Source organism: Podarcis raffonei, chromosome 3 (genome assembly GCF_027172205.1).
Source record: "Podarcis raffonei isolate rPodRaf1 chromosome 3, rPodRaf1.pri, whole genome shotgun sequence".
Lineage (NCBI taxonomy): Eukaryota > Metazoa > Chordata > Lepidosauria > Squamata > Lacertidae > Podarcis > Podarcis raffonei.
The window spans coordinates 106787178-106805736 of record NC_070604.1 but is presented as its reverse complement, the minus strand read 5'-3'; the positions used below and the strand labels follow the sequence as shown (position 1 = coordinate 106805736).

The 18559-nt window shown below is 44.2% G+C and overlaps 1 protein-coding gene across 5 annotated transcripts in view; it reads left to right on the top strand.

Moving 5' to 3' along the window:
- Positions 1-18359, top strand: part of MERTK (MER proto-oncogene, tyrosine kinase) — a 53125-nt gene extending 34766 nt beyond the window's left edge. For 4 of the 5 annotated variants that reach the window (XM_053383453.1, XM_053383454.1, XM_053383455.1 and 1 more), the window contains 9 exons: positions 3047-3132; positions 4313-4408; positions 5279-5359; positions 8698-8790; positions 9243-9361; positions 13163-13272; positions 14542-14701; positions 15687-15823; positions 17644-18359. In XM_053383453.1, coding sequence (XP_053239428.1) covers positions 3047-3132; positions 4313-4408; positions 5279-5359; positions 8698-8790; positions 9243-9361; positions 13163-13272; positions 14542-14701; positions 15687-15823; positions 17644-18145 — 1384 coding nt within the window. In that variant the 3' untranslated portion in view covers positions 18146-18359. The remainder of the gene's footprint in view (positions 1-3046; positions 3133-4312; positions 4409-5278; positions 5360-8697; positions 8791-9242; positions 9362-13162; positions 13273-14541; positions 14702-15686; positions 15824-17643) is intronic. The other variant, XM_053383456.1, reaches the window with a different exon arrangement.
- Positions 18360-18559: the final 200 nt, after the last annotated feature.

Sequence of the window (18559 nt, the reverse complement as noted above, 5' to 3'; positions counted from 1 at the left end):
AAACTGAAAGTTTGCATTGGCTGGGTACATGGATGGCACAGATGACTCTCTTAGTTTTGTTTAGATGGAAACTTCCCTCTTGGGGTGAATGATGTTGTTGCTGTTGTTGTTGTTGTTGTTGTTGTTGTAAATGTCTCTTGCAGCCTTCCTCCCAAAGGTGCACAGAGTAACAAACAGCAAAGCAGTAAAACAATATAATTTGAAATAAAATATAAACATATTTCAAAGACTAAAAGCTCTAAACATGTTCCTGGTACCAGCATATATCCCACTCAGGAAACGGGCTCCCACAATATTAAAATCTGTTAAAATCTGGCCTGAAGGTGCTATTCACCAGCTGCAGGACTGTTTTGAGAGAACTAATTGGGATATTTTCGATCGTTCAGACCTGGAGGAGCACACGGCGGCAGTTCTGTGCTATATCAATCACTGCACAGACACTGTCACAGTAAACAAATCCATCCGGTTTTATCCCAATCAGAAACCCTGGATGAATAGAGAGGTCCAGGGCCTGTTGCGGGAAAGGAACAGGGCTTTCAGGTCAGGCGAGGTGCAGCTTTACAGTGTGGCAAGAGCAAACTTGAAGAGGGGTATTCGACAGGCAAAACGGGATTATAGGCTGAGGATTGAGGACAATTTAAGGAGCAACAACACAAGACAGATGTGGCAGGGGATTCAGCACATTACCAACTACAAACCTAACCTTGGTGCTGTCGACGGTGACCCTTTGCTGGCGGAGGAGCTTAACCTCTTCTTTGCTCGCTTCGAGAAGGAGCCACCTGAGACGCCGGTATTACAGCCACCAGCCCATAGGGGCCCCTCATTCACGGTAGAGGAGCATGAGGTGAGAAAGGTATTGAGGATGGTGAATCCGAGGAAGGCGGCTGGACCTGATGGCATCACTGGAAAGGTGTTGAAGGGCTGTGCGGATCAGCTGGCGAGGGTCTTTACTAAGATCTTCAACAAGTCCTTACACCAGTCTATTGTCCCACCCTGCCTGAAGTCGTCAACTATTGTCCCTCTGCCTAAAAAATCCACAATCAGTAGTTTGAACGACTACAGACCAGTTGCACTGACTCCAATCATCATGAAGTGTTTTGAGAAACTGATGCGCCGTCATATTATTTCCTGTCTTCCATCAACTTTTGACAACTACCAGTTTGCATACAGGGCAAATAGATCCACAGAGGACGCTATCACCACCACTCTCCATGCTGCTCTGTCCCATCTGGAGCAGCCGGGGAGTTATGTGAGGCTGCTGTTTGTGGACTTTAGCTCAGCTTTTAACACTATCCTCCCCCATAGACTGGTGTCCAAGCTAGAGGCGATTGGACTCTCCAACTCCACCTGTCTCTGGGTTTTGGATTTTTTGTCAGAACGTTCTCAGAGGGTTAGAGTAGGGTCACATATGTCCACAGCCCTTAGCCTTAACACCGGCTCACCACAGGGTTGTGTGTTGAGTCCCCTGCTCTATGCTCTCTATACGTATGACTGTACAGCCACCTATTCCAGCAACAAAATCATCAAGTTTGCTGATGACACTACGGTGGTAGGGCTCATTTCAGGAGGGGATGAGTCCGCCTATCGGGACGAGGTGGAGCGGCTCTGTGTTTGGTGTGGAGAGAACAATCTGGCTCTTAATACGGCTAAGACCAAGGAATTAGTGGTGGATTACAGGGAAAAAAAGGCGGACATTCAGCCCTTGCATATCAATGGGGAACGGGTGGAGAGGGTGGCGGAATTCAGGTTTTTGGGAGTAACTATCGATCAGGGCATGACTTGGAGCGCAAATACCACTGCTCTGGTGAAGAAGGCCCAGCAGAGAATTTATTTCCTCAGACTTTTAAAGAAGAACAATCTGAGTGAGAGACTGCTGGTGTCCTTCTACCGAGGCTCCATAGAGAGCATTCTTACATACTGTATTTGTGCTTGGTTCTCCAGTTGTACAGCTAGGGAGAGGAAGGTGCTCCAGAAGGTTATAACCACAGCACAAAGGATTATTGGTCAACCTCTCCCATCTTTGGAAGAATTGTACGGTTCCCGTTGTCTTAGGAAAGCAAACAACATCCTGCAGGATTCATCTCACCCGGGATACAGTCTGTTTGCATTACTGCCTTCTGGCAGGAGATATAGAAACATCAAGTCAAGGACAAATAGACTGAAAAACAGTTTTTACCCGAGAGCTGTGGCCCTTTTGAATGCTGTAACTCGATAGTGTGACCTGGGAGATTGATGGGTGTGGGTGTGGCTGGAATGTGGTTTGTTGGTTGTTGTTGTTGTTTTGCTTTTGTTGTTTTTAAGGGATGGCATCCAATTTCGTTGCACTTGTGCAATGTTGCACGTGTGTAATGACAATAAAGAATCTATCTATCTATCTATCTATCTATCTAAACATTTAAAAACAATAAGAATAGTCACTTGAGAGGTGAGGGGCAGGATTTCAGAAAAAGGTAAACCTTTTATTGTGTGCTTTGTCCCTCTTCTATGATTCTTACTCCCTTTCTTTCTTTCTTTCTTTCTTTCTTTCTTTCTTTCTTTCTCTATGCATGTTAATTGCTTTCAGGTTAATCGCTTTGGCCTTTCCAGCTCAGAAGGTCTTGGTTTCTCTTTGAGAAACTTGGAACTGCAAGCCAGGAAGGGAAAACACAACAGTGTACGGAAGCGAAAGTTTATAGGGTTTTACATTGTTATTCATAAGAGCGTGGTTATAGGAATAGGAAATGAATAATCCACATAGCTTTCCCCCCCTGCCCCAAAATAGCTGAGTGACTCAGCATTCTTTCATAGTCAAGTTTAATTCAGGAGTCTATTTCAGATGAAGTAATGGAACCGAGTGTATTGGTCAATCCATTCAAAGGAAAAACATGAGAATAATGATGTTTCCTATTGTTTTTCGTTCATTGTGAGCCCAACACCTGTCTGTGACGACCCCCTAGCCTCATTCTGCAGCTGTGAATCCCGTGCTTTCCAGAGAATTCAGGCTGAGGGGAATACTGTTACGGCGCCATGACAATGTTGTGCTTTCTGTCCACCCACCCGCTCTTAGGTATGCCTTCAGCAGTGATGAGTCAGAACTGGCTGTAAATTACAGAGCAAAGAAGTCCTACGGCCGCAGAGCTGTTGAACTGACACGTAAGTTTTGGATGTGTCACTACAGCTGCTTAATGTTTTGTTTCTTTATTTAAAAAACAACAACAGTGGTACAGTGGTACCTCAGGTAACATACGCTTCAGGTTACATACGCTTCAGGTTACAGACTCCGCTAACCCAGAAATAGTACCTTGGGTTAAGAACTTTGCTTCAGGATGAGAACAGAAATCGTGCTTCGGCGGCGCGGCAGCAGCAGGAGGCGCCATTAGCTAAAGTGGTGCTTCAGGTTAAGAACGGACCTCCAGAACGCATTAAGTACTTAACCCGAGGTACCGCTGTAACGCATTTGGTGGATTAAAATTATTTATCTGAGGCCGCCCTCTGGGTGCCCCCTCCAAGATGGAGGCACAGAGGGTGACAATGATAGACAGGGCCTTTTCAGTGGTGGCTCCTCACTTGTGGAGGACCTCTAGAGAGATCCCCCCCCCAGCACCATCATTAGTATCCTTTTGTTGTCAAGTAAAACGTGTGTCTTCTCCCAGGCATTTGGCGGTTGATGGTGCTTATTGATGGAGATATATATGTACATTGCTGCTGCCTGCCTTATGGGTTTTTTGTATGGCTTTTATCTATGTTATGCTAGACGCTCTTAAAGTTTTGTAAGTCACTTGCTGATACTCTACTTTTCTTTTTTGGTAAGGAAGAGAAAATCCCCCTCTCAAGGGTCAGTCAGTCACTAGATTATTCCCCCCTGCTCTGAAGTAGAATAGTCAAGGAAAAGCTGTACTACGTAACTTTGCAGCTTGGTGTTGACCAAGCTAAAGTTAAAGCAGGAATCAGCAAACTTTTTCAGCGGGGGGGCTGGTCCATTGTCCCTCAGACCTTGTGGGGGGCCAGACTATTATTTTTTGGGGGCGGGGGAAATGAACGAATTCCTATGCCCCACAAATAGCCCAGAGATGCATTTTAAATAAAAGGACACATTCTACTCATGTAAAAACACACTAATTCCCGGACCGTCCACAGGCCGGATTGAGAAGGCAATTGGGCTGCATTCAGCCCCTGGGCCTTAGTTTGCCTACCAATGAGTTAAAGCATAAAAGAGCCCCCCCCCCCCCGCTTCCTTGGGTGCCAGCAGGTGTCCTCTGGTTGTCTTAGGCTTTTGAATCAAAATGCATGCCATTTCCCTTTTCCCCAACTCATCAGAAGGCCTCTCTTGCAGTGGGCAGCCTTGGTGTGAGCGAAGAGCTACAGGAGAAACTCCAGGATGTTGTGATTGTTAGGACCAATCTGGCTCTGGGGAAGATCCTGGGAGAAGGTAAGAATGGCATACACTAAGTGAGTCCTTCTGCTCCCCAGACTGGCAGGAGAAAGCTCCTGCTTGCCCTCTGCTGGGCAAGGTGAAATCTAGCCCCTTAGCATCTAAAAGACCAGACTTGCTCCCTGGGAAAACATCAAAGGGTTGAAGCACACTTAACTCACAGGAAAGGCTATTATTATTATTATTATTATTATTATTATTATTATTATTATTTTAATTATCATTATCATCATTTCATTTCATTTCATTATTTCTTTTTTTAAAAAAGTTTTTATTTGTACTTTTCAAGTTTATACCTTTCATTAGTTTTACAATCCATTTAACATTTCAAAGTTTGACATCCTTCCTTCCCCCTCTTTCTGCAGTTCCTTAAATTTATTTTTTCATATCTTCTGCATATCCAAATTCATTTAATTTCCTTATTTAATTATCTACTTTAAATATATACTCTTATGAAACTGCAGGTTATTAAAATAATCCTGCAGTTTTTATCTGTTTGCAATTTTTCTGTAAATATTCAATAAACCATTTCCATTCTTTCATTAAAAGTTTGTTATCTTGATTTCTTATTCTTCCGGTAGGTTTCTGCATATTTCCACCATTTCTGCATATTCCATAAGTTTTTGTATCCATTCTTCCTTTGCTGGGACCTCTGCTTCTTTCCACTTTTTTCATTTCTTTTCATTTCTGTACCGGTTTATATTTTTAATTTTAAAATCTCAAAGTGGTGTGCAAAGTATACTTAAAACATCAAATAAAACCATCCAGAATGAAACATTACTTAAGAAAGCCCAGTAAAGCTAATGACTGATTTCTAAGTGCTGGACAGATATAAATGCAAGGTGTTTTCCCCCCTTCTTCATCTAGGGGAGTTTGGATCAGTCATGGAAGGGAATCTCAGCAATCCTGATGGAACTACCCAGAAAGTAGCTGTGAAAACTATGAAGTGTAAGTACCAGTAGATCTGGTAGGCCTAGAGTTGTTTGGGGTTTTTTATAAGAAACATTCAGATGCCCCTAGGTGTGTTGCGAGCAGGGCCGGATTTAGGTTTGATGAGGCCCTCAGCTACTGAAGGTAATGGGGCCCTTTATATGTCCAGCTGTCCTTTGTCAACAACAAATTGTTGCTGTTTTTGTGTTGAATATGTTGTTGTTGTTGTTTAGTCATTTAGCCAGGCACTCCTGTCTTCCACTGCCTCCCACAGTTTGGTCAAACTCATGCTGGTAGCTTTGAGAACACTGTCCAACCATCTCGTCCTCTGTCGTCCCCTTCTCCTTGTGCCCTCAATCTTTCCCAACATCAGGGTCTTTTCCAGGGAGTCTTCTCTTCTCATGAGGTGGCCAAAGTATTGGAGCCTCAGCTTCAGGATCTGTCCTTCCAGTGAGCACTCAGGGCTCATCTCCTTAAGAATGATTTGTTGAATATATGCTATATGGTAATTTATGGACCTAATAGGTATCTAAAGCCATTTGCACATAACAAAATATGTATTTTATCAAAGTAATTGTTGAATTGAAATACAATTAAGAAGAAGTATATTAATACAGTGGTACCTCGCAAGACGAATGCCTTGCAAGACGGAAAACTCGCAAGACGAAAGGGTTTTTTGTTTTTTTAGCTGCTTCGCAAGACGATTTTCCCTATGGGCTTGCTTTGCAAGACAGAAACGTCTTGCAAGTTTGTTTCCTTTTTCTTAACACCGTTAATACAGTTGCGACTTGACTTCGAGGAGCAACTCATAGCACACGGTGTGGTAGCCTTTTTTGAGGTTTTTGAAGACTTTGGTGATTTTTGGAGCTTTTCCAAAACTTTTCCGACACCGTGCTTCGCAAGACGAAAAAATCGCAAGACGACAAAACTCGCGGAACGAATTAATTTCGTCTTGCAAGGCACCACTGTAGTGAAATACTGGCGGGGCCCATTACTTACATCATAGGAGCCTACACAACACAAAACACTGTTGCTGTATGTAGGTTTTATTTTATTAGTTTTTTATCTTATATTTTGGAAAAGTACATCCAGGTTTTTTTCCTTTACATTTTTTTGGGGCCCCAAGAGAGTGGGGCCCTAAGCTGCAGCTTGTTTAGCTTATACGTAAATCCGGCACTGGTTGCGAGGGAGGTTTGACAGTACTGTGGAGCTTCTCTAAAAAAGAAAATGATAGAAAATCCTTCTAGATTTAAAAGTCCAGCAAGTACATGGAGAGATCGATGGCCTACATATCTCAGCACAGAAGACATAACGCGGGGTAAAATTATTACAAGCAGTAATCTAAAAGCAAAGTCTTCTTCTCTGTGTGCGTGTTCCCGAGATGTGTGAAGTTACAGCGCAGAAAATACGTTAGGAAAAGCTGCTTGGATAGAAAACAGATGAAGCTAAAATGGAGGCCAGAGCACAAAGGACATCAACTCTGTTCTCCAACATCCCAGAAACCTTTTCCTGCACTCACGGATTGGTTCCTTTTAAACCTCCCCCCTTGCTCACAACTAAACTGTATTGGTACACAGAAGGTGATGAGATGAACACTTGGCAGAAACAGTTTCCCATTGTTCTTAGGGCATCTTGTGAAGGTCACTCAGAGCTGCAAACAAATTGTGTATCTTTCCCACCCTGGTACATGGTTTCAGCTTGACTAAAGCCTTGCCAAGCCTTCTGTTCCCATGTTCCAGCATGGGATACAGGCAGACAAAAACATTTCTGCCTTTAGGACAGGCCTTTGGACCTGCTTAAACCGTGAACCAGTGTTCTCTTGACTAAAGTTTGCTTTCCTCCCAACCCCAAAATTCCTGATGTGATTGCCTCCATCAAACTGTATTTTTCGCGCCATAAGACACACCTGACCATAAGACACACCTAGTTTTTAGAGGAGGAAAACAAGAAACAAAATATTCTGAACGCAACAGTGGGTGCATGATTTTTTTTGGTGCAGTCTGTAGCCATGGACATGCTATGTGATCTGATGGTGAATTTGGGGTGACCCAATGTAAAAATCCTGAGGATCCATGGGCTTTTACCTCCCCCCTCCCAGGCAGCCCCCTTATCGCTAGCGTCCCTTATCTCCCTCCCCGATCGCTTACTGATCAGCTGCTTCCTTTCAACACTCACTTCCCTCTTGTTTGCCTTAGTGTATTTTCCTTAGCTGGAGCAGTTTTTTGCCAATTTTGCCTTTTCTTCCAATTTCCTCTCCTCTCCTTGCAAGTTCGCTGTCTTTACCTCCCCCCCTCCCAGGCAGCCTCCTTTATTGCTAGCGTCCCTTATCTCCCTCTGATCGCTTGCCGATCAGCGGCTTTTGTTTCAACACCCACTTCGTTCTTTCAAAAAAAAAAGCATGATCTGCTTTTCGCCCCTGGGCAATTCGGCTCCAGGGACCATGCATTCGCTCCATAAGATGCACAGACATTTCCCCTTACTTTTTAGGAAGAAAAAAGTGCGTCTTATGGAGCAAAAAAAATACGGTACTTGCCCTAAAAACTGAGCTCATTAACAGCAATCAGTGGTGCCCACAGCCATGCTTTGAGAATGGGAGCCCAAAGAGGTATTAGAAAACTTGGCTTTTCTTGCCCTAGAGTTTTTGGAACAAAGGGGATGTCTGGGGCCAGTTCTGAGGGCAAATCTCTCTTGCATTCTGATACTTCTTCTGAATCCATGGTCCTCATTCCCCCAAAAGAAGGGGAATTGGAACCTGAAGTAGTCACACATTTCTGGTTTTGGGAATCCGAAATCATAGAATAAATTTGCAACAGAATCTGATGATATTGGAGTTATCTTAAAAATACATGTAATCCTGTAAGGATCAAAGTTAGAGTTTTGGGGCTTGGGAGATCTGGATCCCTATTTAGCCACAGAGTGAAAAGGTTGCTTTCTGAACACAGAAAATCCATCTTGAAATATTCAGCCAAACTATCTAGTTGTGCCAAAAAAATGTTGCTGAGGTAACAACTCCCGTCTGGATATATGGTGACCTTTCAATAAACTCAAAGTGTGTGAGAGGGGGGAGTCTGTTTTGTAATTTACAGCCAGGCAGCCTCTTCGTTTCATAGTTAAACTGGCAAATGCTGGAATATATATATATATATATATATATATATATATATATATATATATTAGGGCAATGCCTTGCTTTTGCCCTCTGTTGTTCACTGTGAAAGCCTTTGGCCATATAGAATAAATTTAATGGATTGATTGCCACAGGCAAAGGGATATTTACAATTATTTTTTTTTAAATGGGGAAGGGGGTATTACCCTTTGTAATAAGCATTTTTTCCCCTTTTCTTGCAATTTTTCAGTGGATAGTTTTTCCCAGCGAGAAATCGAAGAGTTCCTCAGAGAAGCAGCTTGCATGAAAGACTTCGATCATCCAAATGTCATCAAACTTCTGGGTGGGTCAACCAACAAGTGGCAGTTGTCAGGGACAAGATTTTATTCATAGCACAAGGCCGGTGGGTGGGTGTGTCACTACCTCTGTGGAGGCCTAAGTAGTGGCTATTTTGTCTGATAAATCAGAGTTGGGGAACATCTAGCCTGCAAACCAATCTGGCTGGGGTGAGGAGGGATGCTCCGTTTGGTCCACCAGGCCATTTTCCCTGAACCATGCTCAGGATTTAATCTCCGCTCATAATCTGATGAGCAGAGATTAAAGCCCCTTGCCTTCTCCCTTAAGCAGGCGGAGACCAGGAGATCTGAAGCAGAGCCCTCCGCTCCCCATTTTCACCAGATAGATGCCTTGGGATCCTTGGGATGAAGTTCTGCTGGACCAACCCCTCATTCAAGTTTTCCAGCAGACATTTGTTGAATGAAAGTGCTGTGCTGATTTTATTTCCATCCCTTCTAGGTGTGTGTATAGAACCAAGTTCTCAGCACGTCCCCAAACCCATGGTGATTCTCCCGTTCATGAAATATGGAGATTTGCATAGCTTCCTCCTTCGCTCAAGGCTTGGAATGGGCCCGCAGGTAATCAATTATTTGGGAGAGAATTGCCTTGTTGGTAGAACAGAAGACTGGGAGTCTGTCTAGAAATGTGATAATAGAGGCTTGTATTGCTCATAGAATCATAGAACCGTAGAGTCGGAAGGAATATTATTGTTGTTGTTGTTGTTGTTGTTGTTGTTGTTGTTGTTGTTATTTTTATTTATTTATTTATTTATTTATTTATTTATTTATTATTTATACCCCGCCCATCTGGCTGGGTTTCCCCAGCCACTCTGGGCGGCATTCAACAGAATATTAAAATACAATAATCTATTAAACATTAAAAGCTTCCCTAAACAGGGCTGCCTTCAGATGTCTTCTAAAAGTCTGGTAGTTGTTGTTCTCTTTGACATCTGGTGGGAGGGCGTTCCACAGGGCGGGCGCCACTACCGAGAAGGCCCTCTGCCTGGTTCCCTGTAACTCAGCTTCTCGCAATGAGGGAACTGGGGGTGAAGTCGCTCCTTCAGGTATACTGGACTGAGGCTGTTTAGGGCTTTAAAGGTCAGCACCAACACTTTGAATTGTGCTCGGAAATGTACTGGGAGCCAGTGTAGGAACTCCAAAGGTCATCTAGTTTAACTCCCTGCAATTCAGGAATCTCAACTAAAGCATCCAAGACAGATAGTCATCCAGCCTCTGCTTAAAAACCTCCAAGGAAGGAGAGACCAGCCACCTCCCTAGGAAAGGTTTTACTGCTTGTATTGCAAGAGAGAACAAAACCTCTGCTTCCTCCTCCTAAGAAATGAGGAGGTCCTCATTCAGCAACACTGCCCAGTGCAGGAAAACATTTAGAGGCTTGATCTGAATCCTGCTATGCCATTTCAGTGTATTTTTAGTATTGCTTTCCTGCAACTGAGAAAACAAAACAAAAGGCATGCTGTGCCACGCAGAAAGCAAAACTGTTTTGAGGAGAGAAAAATACAAGTTGCTTGTGGTTCCATGTAAAAAAAGGGGGGTGAACAAATGAAGATCTTTAAGTGATATGCAGTGCAAACCTATGTAATAATAATAATAATAATAATAATAATAATAATAATAACAACAACAACAATTTTTATTTATACCCCGCCCTTCCCAGCCAAGGCTGGGCTCAGGGAGGCTAACAAGCAATAATAAAAACAAGTTGAATGAATACAACTTAAAAACAAGATTAGAATACAACAAGTAAAATACCGAAACATTAAAATATTAAAATGCAGCCTCATCACAGGAGTAGAAAGGAAAAAGAAAGAGGAGGAGGGAATCAAATTGGCTCCAAGCCAAAGGCCAGGTGGAACAACTCTGTCTTACAGGCCCTGCAGAAAGAAATCAGATCCTGCAGGGCCCTGGTCTCATGAGACAGAGCGTTCCACCAGGCCGGAGCCAATGTTGAAAAGGCCCTGACTCTGGCTGAAGCTAATCTAACTTCCTTAGGGCCCGGGACCACTAGGGTGTTGCTATTTATGGACCTTGAGGCTCTCCGTGGGGCATACCGGGAGAGGCGGTCCCGTAGGTACGAGGGTCCTAGGCCGTGAAGGGCTTTAAAGGTCAAAACCAGCACCTTAAAGTTCCACTGTGTTCAGTGCAGCTTATTTCCAGGAAAGTTTCCTGAGGCAGGCTGCTATTCTGAATCCCGTTAGTCACCTGCTCGTAGTCACATGACTGCACCAGCACAGGAGCTTAAGGCACAGCCACACAAGAATAACATCTCCTATAAAGCAATCTTCCCCATCCTTGGGTCCCCAGATGTTGTTGGACTACAACTCCCATCATCCCTGACCATTAGCCATGCTGACTTAAAGACAATGGCTATTGTAGTCCAACAACATCTGGGGCCCTAAGGGTGGAGAAGGCTTTATAAAGGCACAAGGCCTTCATCAAAGGTTCAGGGGCCAAATTCAATAACTGGAGGGATACCGTTTGGCAAGAGAGGTTCATGGAGGCATCAGTGTGGGGGACATTGGAGGATAAAGGTAGACTGGCCCATGAACCTCTTCTCACCTCTCACAATTGCCTTGGATGGATAAAGGGATGTTGCACTCTGGAACTTTAAGCAAACAGGTACTTTTGCCAGGCAGAATGAGTATTCAGATCAGTTTGCTTTGTCAGCTCGGTTTGGAACGGGCTGGGACTTCATTCTTGTTGTGTGCATCTGCTGAGCTACTGATTCCTGACCTTTGAGTGTTGCCTGCTTATGTCGCACTTGGCGAGATATAAAGGCCACAATCTTGCCAGACAGAAGGAAATCTGATGTCTGTTCAAAACCCCACTGATGCTAAAGTCCAGTTGCAAGAAATATGACAGCTTTCTGGAGGATTGTTCCTGTAAGTGACCAGGCTGTGGTCTTCCTTGTTAGTGTCAAAAACGGATGGACTCTTATCCTTGTACTGGAACAGTAGAGAAAGGCTTTAATTGTTCTGGAGACAAGGTCTCTGGAAGAGATGGCTGTCCTACGTTTTGTGGCGAAAGCAGTTCCGTTGTTTTCACAAAGGAGTCCTATTGAAACAGGACAACGCACTGAAGGGCCTTTCAGTGGAAATCAAATCGTCACAATAGCTGACGATGCTCTTTTTTGTGATAAACGAATAGCTTAATTTGATTTCTCGCATTTATTTCACTAAAGAAAATATGGGGGGGAAAGGAACCCTGCTATAAACAAATGATAATTCTGTCCAGCGGCTGTAAACAAAGGAGTTGTTCATAACTAAGCGTATGAATCTGCGTGAGCTGCAAACAAGTGGAAAATTAAATGATGTCTTGGCATGTAATTGGGAATAGTCAAAGAGAGCTTTATCCTGCCTGCCGTTGTGCTGGAATGGAAAATGGGGGCCACATTTCTCCCTCTTCTAAAAGGAGCAGGATGAATTTCATTTTATCATTTACTAGAGCCCAACTCTGAAGGAGCACGTACGTTTGATACAGGGTCAGTGAGGAGCTGGCTGGGGAAGAGGTTTTCTGTTGTGCAAGGAATCATGAGATATATTTTGTCATCAGTTCACTGAGACCCAGTGTGGTGTAGCTGTTAGAGCATCGGACTAAGACCAGGGAGAGGAGAGTTCTAGTCCCTGCTCAGCCTCAAAGATCACCAGGTGACCTTGGCTGGTCACTGTCCCTCAGCTTCACCTCACAGGGTTGTTGTGAAAATAAAAAGGAGAGACTAAGAACCATGTACGCCACCTTGAGCTCCTTTCCTCAAAGGTGGGATATAAATTGAATATATAGATAAGTACCTGATAGATTGATAGGTAAGGAATTAAGAAAATTCATGCTGGCCAGAGCTGATAGAAATTGGAATCCAGGAACATTTGGAGGGGCACCCTTGTCGTAGGACATGTTTAGGGAAATGTGTTTTGGTTGCTCTTGAATGGGTTTTCTTTTATCCTTGTAAACAGCCTTAAATCTCTGATTAAAAATGGAGGTTTGTTAATTTTCATTACAGTGGTACCTCTGGATGCGAACGGGATCCATTCCGGAGCCCCGTTCGCATCCTGAATTGAACGCAACCCGCGTCTGCGTGGGTCGCGATTCGCTGTTTCCACGCATGCACGGTATGTCATTTTGAGCGTCTGCGCATGCGGTGAAATCTGGAAGTAACACGCTCCGTTACTTCCGGGTCGCCGCGGAGCGCAACCCAAAAATGATTAACCTGAAGCTACTTCAACCCGAGGTATGACTGTGTTGTTGTTGTTGTTGTTGTTGTTGTTGTTGTTGTTGTTGTTGTTGTTGTTGTGTTTGTTTGTTTGTTTGTTTGTTAACAATACATTGAATTCATCACGATTTTTCTTCTCTCCTCCTCTTTCCCAGTATGTACCACTGCAGACCTTGTTGAAGTTTATGATCCATATTGCTCTAGGAATGGAATACCTCAGCAACAGGCATTTCCTCCACAGAGACCTGGCTGCTCGAAACTGCATGTGAGTTTCTACGTTCCTTCCTTCGACTCTTAATAAAACAGTCCAGCTTCAGTTACAGAAAGGTAGCCGTGTTGGTCTGCCATAGTCAAAACAAAACAAAAATTTTTCCTTCTATCTGAAGAAGTGTGCATGCACACGAAAGCTCATACCAAGAACTAACTTAGTTGGTCTTTAAGGTGCTACTGGAAGGAAAAAAATTTTTTTTGTTTAGTCCAGCTTCAGTCTTCTTTCTGGGTTTGCCACTCCAGAAAGAGGAATGAAAAGCGCATGTTAATCTTGCTCTGAATCTGCAGCTTTGAGCAAAAGTCGAGCAGACTTTATTCCAGAATTTTGGAACATTGTTTTTAGGAGCTGATTCAGAATAATCATGCTGGAACTTCAGTCTGCAGTTGCGGGGAGCATTCAGATTTGAATGTTCTATCGGAGGCAAAAAGGCTCATGGCACTTAGAAAACTTGCACATTAAAGAGGAATCCTTCTCTCAAGTTTGCAAATTTCTGTGGCCTGGCCTAGATGAACCAGGTGCAGAGCCCAGATCTGAGAATCTGGGTTGGCACCGAACTGGTGAAAAGTGATGGTGGGAAGTGAGTTATGATTTAGATGTGTAAAAGAGTGACTTTCACTTCCCTGACCTCTTCTCTACAAACCACTGCAGACCTTGACTTGGAGGCAGTAGCTGGGGAAAAGGGAGCAGAGGAAAGACATGGTGGGAAGTGGCCTCCGCTTCCTAAACTATTTCCATTCAAGCTGGTGTTGTAAACAAAAATTGCCCTTTTCCCTTACGGGGTATCCAAGAGCCCATATAGAGTCCTTACGTAGGTTCCCTATTGGTAGGAGAAGATAACATACCAATTAAAAAAGGCAAACAATGGAGCAACAGCATGAGAATAATAAATGGGTAGATTGATGGGAATTGTGTCAAGAGACCTCCCATCAGAGCAAATTATTATTTTGGAAGTGTTCGTGAGTCACTTAAAAGGTGCACCCAAGCTATAAAATTAAAGGCCTAATTTAACCCTCAAGGGCTTTCTCAGGGGTTGTGTTTTTGTGAGAATGCTGTGAACTGTCTTATTAGAAATCCCTAATCCCTTAATAGGTCTTCATTTTCCCAGGGGTTCCGTGTGGGAAGGGCCACATGGGTTTCAAAGCTACATCATCGCCATGCCTTTTGTCTTTTCCAGAAGCCTGCACATAATATTACATATTTCAGTTGCCTTTGTCTTTTTCACATGAATCTGTATTAATGCTACTTCGTATTAATCGATGGCAGGTTACGGGACGACATGACTGTGTGTGTGGCAGACTTTGGTTTATCCAAGAAGATTTACAGCGGCGATTATTACCGGCAGGGGCGCATCGCAAAAATGCCTGTGAAGTGGATTGCGATAGAAAGTCTTGCCGACCGTGTCTACACGACAAAAAGCGATGTGGTACATAATGGGAGGGACATTCAGTTTGGTTTGCATTTTAATGTACACCGATGTAATTCAGGTTTCCTGAAACATCATGTGAAATGGAACACAGCATTTCTTTGAAAGTTCCCCTTGTCCGAATTTTGCAATGCACGTCTCCACTCATGTCACCCAAAGAAAGTATATATAAGGGGAATGTATGCATAAAAATGAATATATTGGTGGAAACAATATACACAAATGTGTTGTATTTGGAGCAATTAGTCCCCAAAAGTGTATACAGTGGACTCTTGGGTTGTGAACATGATCCATGCGGGAGGCACGTTTGCAACCCACAGCATTCGCAACCTGCAGTGCCACGTCTGCGCACGTGTGGGTCTTGATTTGGTGCTTCTGAGCATGCGTAAAGCACAATTTAGCGCGCATGTGCAAGCGCCAAAACCTGGAAGTAACCCGTTCCGGTACTTCCAGGTTCAGCGCAGTGCGCAACCCGAAAACACACAACCTGAAGCATCTGTAACCCGAGCTATGACTGTAAAGGAAAAAATGCACCCTGAAATTTGCAAACTGTTGCAGAAAATGTAGCAAACTGAATACTGTATGAGATTGGGGAAAATGAGAAATTCATGCAACATCTATCCATTCATTTGAACTGAAAAAGTAGCCCTTATATACTCATGTCCGTTTTGACACTTGCCTGTGCAGCTAGTTCTGATGCAGAAGAACTGCATCTGAAGACAACACCTACAATCCGCCCCCCCCCCAAAATGTGAGCTTCACTACATTTGTACCAAATACTTTGGGGAATATCACAAATAGAATTTTCAAACAATGTATTAGGGAACAGAGCCCAATCCTAGCTTCCTTGGGCACCAGTCTCACTGAGTTCCGTGATATTTATTCCCAGGTCAGTGTGTTCAGGGTTGCACTTTAGGAGATTATCTTTCCCAAGGTATTCCGTAACGCTGATCTAAATATATGTTTATCTCTGTGTTGCCTGCAGTGGGCTTTCGGTGTTACAATGTGGGAGATAGCGACGCGAGGGATGACTCCGTACCCAGGAGTGCAGAACCATGAAATTTATGACTACCTCCTTCATGGGCACAGGCTGAAGCAGCCAGAAGGCTGCTTAGATGAGTTGTAAGTATTTTATCTCACTGCAGTAATAATGCATAGGAAGTATGGTATATACTCGAGTATAAGCCGGCCCAAATATAAGCCGAGGCACCTAATTTTACCACAAAAAACTGGGGAAACTTATTGACTCGAGTATAAGCCGGTTCACCACACCACAAACCTCCTGGTGGGCCGGAGTGCGTGTGTGTATGTGTGTGTGTGTGTGCGCGCGCGCATGCGCACACGGCAGAGGGGGCTTCTCCCCCCCAGCCCCTCCTGTCCCCCTGCCTACCTAGGGTGGTGCCAAGGGGCAGAGGCTGGTGGCGGCAGCGGCGGAGGAAAAACAAGCAGCCCGAAAGGTCTGCTTTCAGGCTGCTTGTCCTCCGCTGCCGATAGCGGCAAAGGCGGAGGAGGAAGAAGGAGCAGCCCGAAGAAGAAGAAGAAGAGTTTGGATTTGATATCCCGCTTTATCACTACCCGAAGGAGTCTCAAAGCAGCTAACATTCTCCTCTCCATTCCTCCCCCACAACAAACACTCTGTGAGGTGAGTGAGGCTGAGAGACTTCAGAGAAGTGTGACTAGCCCAAGGTCACCCAGCAGCTGCATGTGGAGGAGCGGAGACGCGAACCCGGTTCACCAGATTACGAGTCTACTGCTCTTAACTACTACACCACACTGGCTCTCAAGTATAAGCCAAGAGGGGCTTTTTCAGCATAAAAAAATGTCCTGAAAAAGTAGGCTTATACTTGAGACCAGCATTGGGGTAGCATAGTATTTGTGCTCACTCGCAGTGGCTCTCCAGGGTTATAGACTGGGGTTTGAATTACCCCTTCCTGGGGATTGAACCTTGGGACCTTCTGCATTCAAAGCAGATGCTCTACCACTGAGCTACATACAGCCCTCCCTGTAATTTGGCTGAGATTCTGCAGTAATGCAAAACACAATGGTTTGCTCAAGACAATTGTCACTGCTGCAGTCTGCCAGCTTGGGAAGCTGGAAGCTCTGAGGTCTGTCTGTTTCTTCGCTTGACCTTCCACACCACTCCTGATTTCCAGCATTTGTGAAGGCTTTGTCTCCTTTATGTTTCTGAGTATTATGCGCCATATATATACATGGTATCATATGCTATTTTTGACCACTTGGTCCTCAAAATGCAACTTTGGGGCATCGTTCTGCTATAGCTCCTCCTCCTTATACCATCTTCTCCTCCACTATGTTGAAGGATCCTCATGGTGAAGGGAAGGATAAGGAGTCTAATAAATAATAAAGAGAATTCCTCTCCAGTACACATACAAGAAAAATAAAAAACCACTCCCAGAGCTATTTTATTTGTCTTCCACCTTCCTTATTTCATGGAACTCAAAGACAGCGCACCTAGGACTCCCAATCAAGCACTGGCTAGGCCAAAAACTCCTTAGCCTCAGCAGGTGGCTGCATCACCTCAGCTCAGACTCATGTCAACATCAACAACCATAATTTATTACTGATTCGAGCAGAGTTTCCCAAACTTGGGTTTCCAGTTGGACTACAATTCCCATCATCCTTAAGCTAGCAGGACCAGTGGTCAGGGATGATGGGAACTGTAGTCCAAAAACAGCTGGAGACCCAAGTTTGGGAAACTCCGGATTAGAGAGAGAGAGCCTCCATTATTCTCTCCACTCCAAAGCATTGTTCCTAAGGCACAGGTGTATTTGCAATGCTTTTACTGCTGCTGTTCTGGTGAGACTCTATTGTATTTTTTAATTGCTTTAAAAGTTGTAAGCCCCAGCAGGAAGAATTTTGGCCAATAACTCTCTAAAGCAAACAGAACGTGCTTCACTCCACCCTGTTCCTTTCTACCTCAGGTACGAAATAATGTACTCCTGTTGGAGGGCAGATCCCGCGGAGCGGCCCGTCTTCTCCGAACTCAAGCTTCACCTGGAGAAGCTGTCGGAAAGTTTGCCTGCCCTCAGCGAACCCGAGGATGTAATTTATATTAACACCAGCCTGATGGAGGACAGTGTGGAAGAGCTGACAGAAGACTCTGAGTTTCCCCGGATAGACACGGACCTTGACCCTAACCACATCATAGAGTCCTGTTCCCAAAAACCAGAGACCACTGTGGTCACCGTGGACGTCCATGACAGCAATGGGATGGGGGACAGATACATTTTGAGCGGGGCTAACGAAGATCACCTCAGCAGCATGAGGAGATCAGAAGAGGAAGATATCCCTTTGCTGCAGCACACACCCTCACAGAATGGACTGCTGTGGTCTCAAGCCAGCACCCTTCCTGTCGGGAGCACGTTAGCCGGTGAACTACTGTACGCGGACGACTCTTTGGAGGACTCTGAGATTCTGCTGTGAAAGAACGAGCAGGACTTTCTGATGAGCAGCAGTCTCCTCAGCCAGAAATGTTCTGAATGGACTTGTCTTGCTCTCGCCGTGCAAAGCCAGCCCTGTGTAGCAACCTCTCCAAGCCTTGTGTACAGCATGTGATTAATAGAATGTTCTATCTCTCTGTTTTGTATAATACGGTATCTTTATAGAGATTATATTTTAATAAACAACACCCCCATTAGGACGGTCTCTTTCATTTGCTCTTTTCACGGGGTTTTGCTCTCTCTCTCTCTCTCTCCCTCTCCCTGTTCACTATGATATGGTATTGCCTACAGATTGTCTTCTGGCTCCTTCCACAACTTCTGTATTATCCTCACCAAACATGGTGTTAACATATTAAGGTTGCCATATTTTGAAGAGCAAAAAAGAGGACACATTTGC